The sequence below is a fragment of the Gorilla gorilla genome, chromosome 5 (genome assembly GCF_029281585.2).
Source record: "Gorilla gorilla gorilla isolate KB3781 chromosome 5, NHGRI_mGorGor1-v2.1_pri, whole genome shotgun sequence".
Classification (NCBI taxonomy): Eukaryota; Metazoa; Chordata; class Mammalia; order Primates; family Hominidae; genus Gorilla; species Gorilla gorilla.
Window position 1 is genome coordinate 147,731,535 of NC_073229.2, and position 13,068 is coordinate 147,744,602.

The window sequence follows — 13,068 nt, forward strand, 5'->3', positions numbered from 1 at the left end:
GCCTATGTGTAGCAGTAACTAAAACACTGCAATTGTTTTAAGTCTGGCTTGAATATTTGGCTGTTTTCTCACAACAAATGTACCTCAAGATGGTACTACCTGCTCCCCAGTGCCCCTTCCAGATGCAGTTCCTACCCCTTCCTGTCAAAATCCCTGTCTTCTGAAATTCCTGTCCCATTGCTGTCCTCCTTTGTCCTAGGTTTATCGTTCTTATCATTCAGATTGTGACCACTTCACTCAGTCACCTTATCTATTCCTGCAAGTAATTCCTCTACAGCACATCCAGGCACATCCAGGTAACTCCACTCCATGACAGTGACACATCACACATACCAACTGGATATGCCTTTGCCTCCTACACTGTTATGTCCCTCACCGTCTTGTTGTCCTGGCCCATAGTCATCACCTAACATGCAAAATAATGATGGCAAAAAAATTAAAAGGAAAAGAATAAGAATAAAAATTTAAAATAAATAAATCTGACCATGGTGAGAATAAATCATGGGTGTCATTTTCTGGGCCATTTCTAAGGCTACAGAATTCTCCCCTCATTCCTCAAATTCCAGCTCATATTGGTCTGTGTATAAATGAATCCATACAAATCTACTGAATAAGGCATTTAAAAAGTAATCAACAGAAAAACAGTGAGATCACCTTCATTGGAAAAGAAATTGAGTATTTTTTTTCTGACTATAAATCTTGACCTAATTGTTAAACAAAACATTTATATTAAAATAAGTAAAATATATTTGAACCATGCTGAAAACCAATATTACCATAAGATAAAAATAATTATTATCAAAGGTGAAAACAACTAACCTTTTTTTCTCAAGGGAGGCTCATCTATTTCTCCTAGACCAAGATTAAAAGAAAAACAATATTAGAAAATATTTTAGCATAGAATAATATGACATCATTATTTTCCCCTCTTCTTTGTTTATTTAAAAAAATCTATTAGTTTTAACAATCATAGTCTTTACATTACTTTGCTTCCCAAATTCCAGTTTTTAAGTATAAAGTTTGTTTATATACATTTATATAAGATTGTTTCGTTTTTATGAATTCAATAAAATTGTGGCAGTGATCCAAATTATACATTATAGGTTATATATCATGTTAATTTCAATTCTCTATTGTTCATGTTGAACTCTTACTGGGGCCAAAACAAATATAAATTCAGGAAAAGTTATAAAAATACTCTAATAATAAAAGCTTTCCTGGTAGTCAAGGCTGAATACATGATTTCTGATTACTAAGACTGACCCTAAAAAGTGTTATCTAATAGATGGAATCACAGTGCTTTGTTCTTTTCATACTCATTCAATGGCAGTTTTTATGTGGTTTGAGTTGGCTATTTCCTTTTATTCATTAATATATATGAGAGAGCACATAGGTTAGCTGCATAATTGTTAGGACATTTAGAATGTGTCCTTCTATTCTACACCACCATTTGGTCCAATAAATTTACTCTTTAGATTGTACTTTTAATAAGATTGCTTTCTGCTATTTGACTATAAATATGACATATGTGTATAAAACACTTATATGTATTTTTAGTTTTACTGTTTTTATTTTAATCTTCCTAGAGATAAACTTGAAAAATAACTGTTTTTTCCAAAGAAGCATATAAATGTGAGTTTGTATTGTGGTTTTATAGCAGTGCATAATGTGACTCTCTTTGCTGTAATGATACATTAATATTAACATTTAATTTTGACATCTTTGCCATAATGGTAGATAAGCTATAAGATGAAAATCAAATGAAGAACAATTTACTGTGTTTGGCAGCCTGTTGATATGCTTTTAGCAGTCAGAAGTGTATTCATTTTGGTTTAGCTTGACCCAAGTGCTCATTTGAATTTAAACTGAGGCAAGCCACTATAATACATATTTAATGTTGCTCCTAGCAGTTAGATATATCTCTATGTTCTTTGTACCTTTATGAGTATCTTCGTCACCATCATCATCTTCTTCATCTTCAGATGAGATGATGTCAGATAACAAAGAAAAGAAGCCATAGATCCAGTCCGTGGTTTCCTCCACAGCATCACGTACCAGTTTTAAAGGATCTGAGCCAATCTTGGCAATAGAGCTTGCTAAAAGTAATTTAAAAAAAAAAAGAAAAAATTAGTGATCATTTCCAAATAACTTAAGAAAAGCTGTTTTTACTGATTTGTTCTTTTGACAAAAAGAATATGTCAATTTCAACATTCTAAATATCTCCTGGCTACAATTTTTTGCTCAGAAATAGAAACTTTATCTTGCTATAATATGCATGCATGCCAAGAAAGAAAATGCCCTTGGGAAGTTTATAATCCAAATAAGAGTTAGCACTGGAAAAAAATTAGGAATGAATTAAAATAATGTGTATTTATGTTACCCAGAGTGCAAATAAACCCTATGTTATGGATGTTCAGGAATGGAAGAAATAATTTCAGCACATATTGTATGGGACAGCATTATAGAAAAGATGACTCTGTAAGTTTTCAGACAAATAACAAGTTCTGCAAGTTGACTAAGGTAGTTGTGGCTAAATTAAGACTGATAGGCCCATTTATTCTAATTTGTGATACCACAGGAAGAATCTGGAATAGTCAAGTTAGTGATCATATCAAGCTCTAGTTGGAATAGATTGGATTTATCTGTTAGTCATCCCTGTACATGAAATAAAAAAGTATTTGAACTGCTAGTAACTTCAATGGATAGAATCTATAAGTCTTCCCTTTTCTATGTCCTAGGAGATATAAAATGTTTGCTAAATGAAAGATTGAATCATAAAAAATGCAAGCAAATAGATTAGGGATTTCCTAAATTTTCTTCCAATCATATGAAAACTGCTCTGAAGAGGCAAGCATAGCCTTTAGGATGTGATTACAGAGGTGATCTATCTAGAAATATGGTATAAATTGCATCTGATTTTTTATCAAGCTGTAATTAAATTTTAGAGCTGTGTTTTCCTTAATTTTAAAAACTATTTTAGCTTTTCAGAGATTCTTCTCTCTTTAATGTATTTAAGAGATGAGAATTATATCAATGTATTATACTACCTAAAGGTTAAGTACATCTAATTAGGCTTTTACTGTGACTGACATAGTAAGTCATTGGAAGATTTGAGCAGAAAGATGAAGTGATTTGACTTCCTTTACTGTGTTGAAGATTGAAAGGGTGCCAGGCTGGGAACAGGGAGATGACTATGAAGCCAACTGAAATAATCCAAGAGAAAGATGATCATGATTTCTATCAGGGTGGTAACAGTGTGTGTGGTGAGATGCAATCAGATTCTGAATGTATTTCAATGACAGAATTAATAGTAGATGCTTCCAGTGTGGCTGTGATGTGAAAGATAGAAATCCAGGATAACTTCTAAGTTTTTGGTGTGAGAAACTAGAATGAAGGAAGGAAATGCTCTGAGCTGGGGGAGGACTGGGGAGAAACAAGATTCTTGTTGGGTGCGGGTGGGGTTGGGAGTAGAAAAGTAGCTGAGTTTTAGACTTTCAAAATTTGGGTTGCCTATTAGATACTTACATCAAGATGTAGACATTTGTATAATGCAACGTGATTTACAAAAGAGAAGCTCTAACTGAAAACAGAAACTTCAGAATCCAACGGAAGACAGAAGGTATCAAAGCCATAACAATGAGTGAGATCACCAAGGAAGTTGACCCAGAGACACTTTAACAAATGTCAGGGAGATAAGTCAGAGAGATAGGGAGGAGCCAACAATGGATTCAGAGGGGAGATGACAGAGTGAGTGACAGGCAGAGCAGGAGTGAGCAAGAAAGAGAGAGGGAGAAGGAACCAAGAAAGTGTAATGCACCAGATACCAGGTTAATACATTGTTTTTGAGGAGGACAGAGTGATCAACTGGAAAATGCTATGGATAGGTCAAGAAAGTTGAAGACTGAGAATGGACCTTTGGATTGGATGATGAGGATGTCACTCATGACCTTCAAAGAGCAATTTCAGTGCAGTGCATTCAAGACAAAATAGAAAAATTTGGAGGCAGTGAGTATATTTTTATGCATGTGACAGAGATTGAGTAATACTAGAAGAGGAACTAGGATCATAGTGAGTTTTTCTGTTTTTACCATTGTTCAAATAGGAAGAATATCCCATGGTTTATACTGATGGGAAGATCTCATAGAGAGGGGAAAAATTATATGAAAGAGAGGATTTCTGGGGAAATTTTTAATTTTATATTCCATTCTGAGGGATTCGTGGAGCACACAGACCATTCAGTGACCCCAGGAATAAAATGCTGCTTTCTGGGAAGCCTGTCTCCATGATTCATTGATAATGTACTTTCACTCTTTGCACCCCATTTTACTACACTCCAGAGAGTTTCATGTGAGCAAGAAATGGTCGCTTGAATGGTGAGATTAAACCTTAGACAAAGGAAATGAAATGGAATTTTATAATTGCAATTGAGGATTTTAAAAGAATCATATGTAAGGAACTGGATTGTTCTGGCACCATTAAAGGCATTTTTAGCAGTGGTATATTTTATACCTAATGGAAAAATCTGCAAATGAGATTTTTATGATGAGAATAGATTGAGACTATTTCTCCATTTCCCTTCTTTCTAAGTGTTAACTGAAGAGCTTAGCAATAAAATCCAACAAAATTGGGATCAGTTTAATTATCCTTATGCTTAAATGCACTGTATGTATTTTGCAGATATATATATATTGACTGGTTCTAAAATTGTCAAAGCATGCTATTTTTATGAAGTTATCATTGCTAGCTTGAGATCAGCTTCTGATTTTCTGATTTTCAGCCATGTGGACCACTTCTTCCAAAACCTAAATACACACACACACACAGTTAAATAAGACAGTAGTCCTGAGGTTGATTCTTATTCTGTCTTTCAGACCTCACATCCAAATCCAGATCATATCAATGGAAAAAATATTATTCAACGCAAACTAAAACTTTTATTTATGTCTTTTTTTAAGGAGATACTTAGGTAATTGTATTTTCTTAGCTTTCATGTTTCCCTAAGTTTAATTATATACATGACTGTGAGAATCATCTTAAAAATAATAGTCAGACACCATTATAAAAACTTTACAGGTATTAATTCACATTTTCTTCTCAATAACCCAATGACATAGGTATATTATTTTATACCTTTTTTAAAAACATAGGCAAACTAAGGCACAGATAATTTAAATAAGATGCCTCAGGTTACATAGTAAGTGATGGAGCCACATTTTACACCCATTTTAGGCCACCAAAACAAGATTCTTAACTATTGTGCTATATGCTGTTAAACAAAAAACATAAATTCACAATTGATTCTAGGGTCTCATTTTGGGTGGGGAGATTTTTGAAGGGGTTTTCTTGCTCTTAAAAGGAAGAACAAAGACTTTACTGCATGGGAATAAAAAAGCTTGCAGCTGCTTCAGTCATCTTGTAACCATGAGAACAGTAGCTGGCTCTTTGAGAAAGGCAAGGATTAAAACTGGAAAAAAAAAATGAGTCCACGATGACATTGCTAAGGCCTTGAAGTATCCAATGTTGAAATCACTCTACCTTCAGCACTTCTGTTATATGAGATAAGAAATGTTTCTCAGTGTTCAAGTCATTCTTAATTGTATCCAAGGTTTTTTCCAGAAAAATATACCACTGAATGCTGGGAAAACTGCTTTAGGTTACTCGTGGTCAGTAATTGGATTCTTGGCACTGATGAAAGAGTGCCAAGAGAGACAAGAGAGGCCAAGAAAAGTTTAAATAAGATTTTTATTTGTCCTCTGGTTTTGAAGCTAAACTATGCACGTACTTAAGTTTCTAAATGGGACTATACAAGAAAAATAATCATTTTCTCTGCTTCCCTTCTAAAAAATCAAGTCCACAGTTTCACTGTTATCTTTGGCCATCAGTCTTAGAGTCTGTAGGTAATATTTGACCCTTCTTTATTTTTCATATCTTGAGAAACATCAGCACACAATGGTTACAAGCTTGGGTTTTGAGTTCAGACTGATAGCATTCAAGTTCAAGCTTCCTACCCAGTGCTGTGCCAACTATATTGAAACAAAAGGAGAAACAGTAATAATCATTCTGCCTTTGTTTAAAATGTTGATATTTTCTTCATTATATATTTTTGCATTAATTTTGAAAATTTAAACTCTGCCTGAAAATATTTTTTTTCAATTTTTGAGTGTTTTGGAGGACTCCAATTTTGCACCCATGGTACTTAACTCACTTTTCTCTAGTCCTGGTACTTCCCCAACCTATTAGCTCTATGATATTGAGAAGATTAACTTTTGCCATGTCTATAAAATTTATCAATGCCTTGCTTTCCCAAAGTCACTATTCCAAATCAAGACTTCAACCTTCTAGTGCCTGTTATTCCTCTATTCAACCTCTCTGTACTCCAATTTAGAACATATTCAGTTAGTAGGAAAAAGGATAAAGTACTCTGTGCTTCCATTTGCTGAACCATAAAATGACAATAAGACTGCATAAGGATCTTATGCGTAATACATGAGATAATATAGACAAATCAAATGGTACGATGCCTGCTAATTAGTAAACATCAACGTGAAGAAATAAGCAAGATTGTCTGTTGAATGACCAAAATGTTCTTTTCAGCTTGCTAGCCAGAACTAATAGCTTCCCCTCCCCTCAACAGGAGGCCTGTGTATGATCTCAGTTTCTCCCATACTCTTCAAGTGCTACACAACTGGTGTTTCCAGCATTCCCTGATGCACTTAGCACCTAAACTCTGACTGCATAGCGCTCAAACCCAAATGATTAACCCCAACCTTAATGCTACCCTCATGCTTTCCTTCCAAGGAAAGAACAACTAAGAGGTGGAGTCTCTAGATTTGCCCATCTGCATCTGTCTGATCCACTCCACAGGAAGGCAAGAAAACAGGGGTCCCAGGAATCTTCTGCCCTTCTGCCCATGACTCTGCCTGCACCAGATGACACTTATTGGTGTTCACTCAAGCACAGTGTATGTAAACTTTTTGGTGTAAAGCATGTGTATTAGTCCGTTTTCACACTGCTGATAAAGACACACCTCAGACTGGGTAATTTATAAAGAAAAAGAGGTATAATGGATTCACAGTTCCACTTTGCTGAAGAAGCCTCACAATCATGATGGAAGGTGAAAGGCATGTCTTACATGGTGGCCAGCAAAAGAAAATGAGAGCCAAGTGAAAAGGGAAACCCCTTATAAAACCATCAGATCTTAGGAGGCTTATTCACTACCACGAGAACAGTATGGGAGAAACTGTCCCCATTGATTCAATTATCTCCCACTGGGGCCCTCCCACAACATGTGGGAATCATGGGAGCTCTAATTCAAGATGATATTTGGGTGGGGACACTATCAAACCATATCAGCATATAGGGCAGATAATATGGTTTAATAAATGTTAGATAATTATCAGTTTAATTTTCATGACCATTTACCTCAAACATACAACGCTCCATAAATGCAGGCTGCTATAAATATTAGCATGAGATCACTTAGTCACCACGCCCTCATAGCGAACCTTGGTAAGGTCCATGAAATCCAAAGACTGTTTTCATTGGAACTCATGAAACAACTAATGTTTGCCCCTGACCTCCCAGAAAATATTCAGATCCAAATATTTGGAACTAAATTGAGGTAAAGGTTTTTTTTAATGTCATGAACGCTACCCAAACCAGGAACAATTAAACTTGGTATATGTTGCTGTATGTACCTTCTGTATGGTAGTACTCAATATGAGGTTGGCTAAGCAAAACAGAGATTTCTCTTTTACAACAATTACTGAGCACTGATTATGTACAATATTCTAAGTGTAATATATAATTGATATCTAGGTGGTTCTAATTTTGGTATGTGAGGAAAGTTATTTCAAAATACATAGAGATAATTTTCTAGACCTAAAGAAATAATTTTAAGTAACCAGTTTTTCTCCCTTTCTGCAAATATGTATATGAATATTTTTGGTTCTGTTGGTGAAAATTTCATCAAGTTAAGAAAAATTTTAGCAAATTATGTATTATTTAATATGCCCTGAGTTACATGTCAATTTTTGCTTAAATTACTGTGAAATGACTTAGTCTTTGTCTTGAAGGTAAACAAATGTCTTTAGAACTTTCCCAATGCCAAATGAAACTTCAGATGTGTTTCCTCATTCCCATCCCACCGCCTAAGTTGGGAAGAAAGAAAAAACAGATAGGAAAAACACAACAAAAATGTTTTTAAAATCTGAAGTGGTGGGTCAGTATATGCATAAAACAATGCTCTCTCCACTAAGTCAATAGGTTTCTTAGACTCAGAAATGTATCTGAGAGAATACAAAGACTTATGAAACAGTTTGGGCTCAAGGTCTGGCATTATTTGTTAATAGTCAACTATTTCTTAAGGGTATAGGGTAGAAATGCTAATTTAATTTATTTCTAAGCAGAATCCATTGGAAACAAGAAGCTTGCACAGTGAATTTAATGGTCTTCTGAGACTTTGGGTCCTGGAGTTTTCAGCATCAACAATACTAGGCACAGGTGTTTACGAATAAACAAAAATATGTGCTTATACATTCACATTGAAATTTGGTGTCTTCATTGACCTGATGTTTACTGAAGACATTATACTTTAAAGCTTTTTAAGTCCAAACAGTTTCTCATAAGTTGGGTCACTTGTCCTGGGTATGTTTGGTTGACTTCACTGATGTTAGAACTGCCGTTTTTAATTTTGTCATCACGGTGGAAGAGATTTCAACCTCTTAGAGCCAAATGCCTTTTTTTCTCCCATGAATTTATTGCTTTCTTATTTTCTGTTTTATTTCAAATTGAAAGTAAAGACAAAATTAGAGACATAAGTAAAACATCCAAGGAAGTCAAGAATTCAAAAAAATGTTTATTGCAACACCTTTATTCCTCTGTATTTAACCCCTAAGATGAGTTTATATCCTGCCAGTGGACGTTTCTAAATGTATAGTACTGGAATTACATATTTTCTTATTATTTTTTCTTGAAAAATGCAGGAAGGATGGCTATATTTGTATATATTGCTTCAGTTCCAGAAGCAACACTTGATATTTTGGCATCTTATAAGCCACTTTTGTTGTAACCAAAATAGTAATAATTTATAGTCCTAAAACCATGTTTCAAAAATAGATTTTCCGCACAGAAGCATTTTAAGAGAGGCTCATTTTTTGAGATCCTCTTTTTATATTCACTTATATTGACCCTTTAAAATTATTTATACTAAAATAATAATTGGGGAAGAACTGGCTAACTGATAGCAATTTGAGAGGAACAAAGGTAAAAATAATAATGAAATGCAGAGGTGGAGGCCAATGAAAATTGAATCCAGCTACTGGGCTATAATCTTTGCATTTGATAATTTTGTTTACAGTATAAAAGAGTATTTCAAGGATCCTCACATGGACAGAAATGTGGAATAAAAGCTATGCTGTAAAATTTTCTTGAAACTAAATATGTAGAATAAAATAAATTTTTTATTTAACACTTTAGCAAGATATACAAATATTGAATAATTAGATTTCAGACTGAGTAATCAGATTGTAAAATAAATTATGAGATGCTTCTATAGAGCACCTTTCAGATGCTTTTGTAAAGAGAAGAGTATAAGGAAACCGCATTTTCATATATTTAAATGCCTTACTTTACAAATGAGTGAACACTTTGCTATTGCCATACTTAGGAATAAATGTTCTATTTTAAAAATAGAACATTTAAATAGTTGTATACAATCACTTGAACAATAAATCAAAATTATATAAGTGATTTAACTTCAAAACTAAGTGTCTGAATAGATTTTCATTCAATGAGATTTTTAACATAGAGACCATATACATAGGTTGAAATTTTCTGGAGTCTCTTATCTTTAGCTCAATGAACACTCCTCAAAGCATGATGACATTAAAAGTTGGGTTAATAAAATTCCCATGGTGCTTCTAATATTAACCTCACTTGGAGGGTTGATTTTACAAAAATTCTAATTGCAATATAATTTTTTCCTGTTCTTTTTTCCTGTTCAGTCTCTCTTTCTCTATTTCCTCCTCTTTCTCTTCCTTCTCCTCCTCCTCCTCCTTCTTCTTCCTCTTCCTCCTATTCCTCTTCCTCTTCTTCTTCTTCCTCTTCCTCTTCTTCTTCTTTTCTCTCTCGCTCTCTCTAAATCTCACTCACTCTCTCTCCTTATGACTTCTGGATAATACCAATATTAGACTAAAATGACCAGTCTGTCCCTCTCCTCTAGTGACTTCTATGGTCTACATGTCTACGCCCCCACAAAATTCATATGTTGACATCCAAATCCAAAAGTGATAGTGTCAGGCCTCTGAGCCCAAGCTAAGTCATCATATCCCCTGTGACCTGCACGTACACATCCTCTTTCTCTTTCTTGGCGCCACACTTCAATCTCTCCCTTCTCTTAATTTCAGTTCCTTTCCTTTTCTGGTAGAGACAAAGGAGACGCATTTTATCCATGAACCCAAAACTCCGGAGCTGGTCATGGACTCGGGAAAACAGTCTTCCCTTGGTGTTTAATCACGTGGGGACAACTGCCTGATTATTCACCCACGTTTCAGAGGTGTGTGACCACGCGGGAACGCCTGCCTTGGTCCTTCACCCTTAGCAGCAAGCACCACTTTTCTGGGGGGCAAGCACCCCCAACCCCTTCCCTCCATGTTTCTACCCCTTCTCCACTTTCCTGGGGGGCAAGCACCCCCCCCACCCCTTCTCTCCATGTCTCTACCCTCTCTTTTCTCTGGACTTAGCTCCTTCACTATGGACAACCTTCCACCCTCCATTCCTCCCTCTTCTCCCTTAGCCTGTGTTCTCAAAGACTTAAAACCTCTTCAACTCACACCTGACCTAAAGCCTAAATGCCTTATTTTCTTCTGTACTGCCACTTGACCCCAATACAAACTGGACAGTGGTTCCAAATAACCAGAAAACAGCACTTTCAACTTTTCCATCCTACAAGACCTAAAAAATTCTTGTCGTAAAATGGGCAAATGGTCTGAGGTGCCTGACGTCCAGGCATTCTTTTATACATCGTTCCCTCCCTAGTCTCTGTTCCCAGTGCAACTTGTCCCAAATCTTCCTTCTTTCTCTCCCACCTGTCCCCTCAGTCCCAACCCCAAGCGTCACTGAGTTTTTCCTCTTTCCAATCTTCCTTTTCTACAGACCCAATGACCTCTCCCCTCCTCCCCAGGCTGCTCATTGCCAGGCCGAGCTAGGTCTCAATTCTTCGTCAGCCTCCACTCCCCCACCCTATAATCCTTTTATCACCTCCCCTCCTCATACCCAGTCCAGCTTACAGTTGCATTCTGTGACTAGCCCTCCCCTACCTGCCCAGCAATTTCCTCTTAAAAAGGTGGCTGGAGCTAAAAGCATAGTCAAGGTTAATGCTCCTTTTTCTTTATCCCAAATCAGTCAGCATTTACACTCTTTCTCATCAAATATGAAAAACCCAGCCCAGTTCATGGCTTGTTTGGCAGCAACCCTGAGATGCTTTACAGCCCTATACCCTAAAATGTCAAAAGGCCATCTTATTCTCAATATACATTTTATTACCCAATCTGCTCCCGACATTAAATAAGACTCCAAAAATTAAATTCCGGCCCTCAAACCCCACAACAGGACTTAATTAACCTCACCTTCAAGGTGTACAATGATAGAGTAGAGGCAGCCAAGTAGCAATATATTTCTGAGTTGCAATTCCTTGCCTCCACTGTGAGACAAACCCCAGCCACATCTCCAGCACACAAGAACTCCAAACGCCTGAACTGCAGCTGCGAGGGATTCCTCCAGAACCTCCTCCCCCAGGACCTTGCCACAAGTGCCGGAAATCCGGCCATTGGGCCAACGAATGCCCATAGCCCAGGATTCTTCCTAAGCAGCGTGCCATCTGTGTGGGACCCCACTGGAAACCGGACTCACCCGGCAGCCACTCCCAGAGCCCCTGGCACTCTGGCCCAAGGCTCTCTGACTGACTCCTTCCCAGATCTTCTTGGCTTAGCGGCTGAAGACTGACACTGCCCGATCGCCTCAAAAGGCTCCTGGACCATCACAGATGCTTTGGGTAACTCTCACAGTGGAGGGTGAGTCTTTCCCCTTCTTAATCAAAATGAAAGCCACCCACTCCACATTACCTTCTTTTCAAGGGCCTGTTTCCCTTGCCTCCATAACTGTTGTGGGTATTGACGGCCAGGCTTCTAAAACCTCTTAAAACTCCCCAACTCTGGTGCCAAATTAGACAATACTCTTTTAAGCACTCCTTTTAATTATCCCCACCTGCCCAGTTCCCTATTAGGCCAAGACACTTTAACTAAATTATCTGCTTCCCTGACTATTCCTGGATTACAGCTACATCTCATTGCTGCCCTTCTTCCCAATCCAAAGCCTCCTTTGCGTGCTCCTCTTGTATTCCCCCACCTTAACCCACAAGATTAAGATACCTCTACTCCCTCCTTGGCAACTGATCATGCACCCCTTACCATCTCATTAAAACCTAATCACCCTTACCCCAATCAATGCCAATATCCCATTCCACAGCATGCTTTGAAAGGATTAAAGCCTGTTATCACTCGCCTGCTACAGCATGGCCTTTGAAAGCCTATAAACTCTCCTTACAATTCCCCCGTTTTACCTGTCCTAAAACCAGACAAGCCTTACAAGTTACTTCAGGATCTATGCCTTATCAACCGAATTGTTTTGCCTATCCACCCCGTGGTTCCAAACCCATATACTCTCCTAACCTCAATACCTCCCTCCACAATCCATTATTCTGTTCTGGATCTCAAACATGCTTTCTTTACTATTCCTTTGCACCCTTCATCCCAGCCTCTCTTTGCTTTCACTTGGACTGACCCTGACACCCATCAGGCTCAGCAAATTACCTGGGCTGTACTGCCGCAAGGCTTCACAGACAGCCCCCATGACTTCAGTCAAGTCAGAATTCTTTCACAAGAGCCCGGACTGCGCCCTGTAGCCTTTCTGTCCAAAGAACTTGACCTTACTGTTTTAGCCTAGCCCTCATGTCTGCGTGCGGCGGCTGCCGCTGCTTAAATACTTTTAGAGGCCCTCAAAATCACAAAC

The 13,068-nt window shown here is 37.3% G+C and overlaps 1 protein-coding gene across 49 annotated transcripts in view; it reads right to left on the reverse strand.

Annotated features, from left to right (window-relative positions):
- Nucleotides 1-13,068, reverse strand: part of TRDN (triadin) — a 419,844-nt gene that overhangs the window by 329,457 nt on the left and 77,319 nt on the right. For all 49 annotated transcript variants that reach the window (XM_031012505.2, XM_055391701.2, XM_055391743.2 and 46 more), the window contains exons 3-4: nt 1,938-2,096; nt 820-852 (exon numbers count right to left, since the gene is read on the reverse strand). In XM_031012505.2, the coding sequence (XP_030868365.2) occupies nt 820-852; nt 1,938-2,096 (192 nt within the window). The remainder of the gene's footprint in view (nt 1-819; nt 853-1,937; nt 2,097-13,068) is intronic.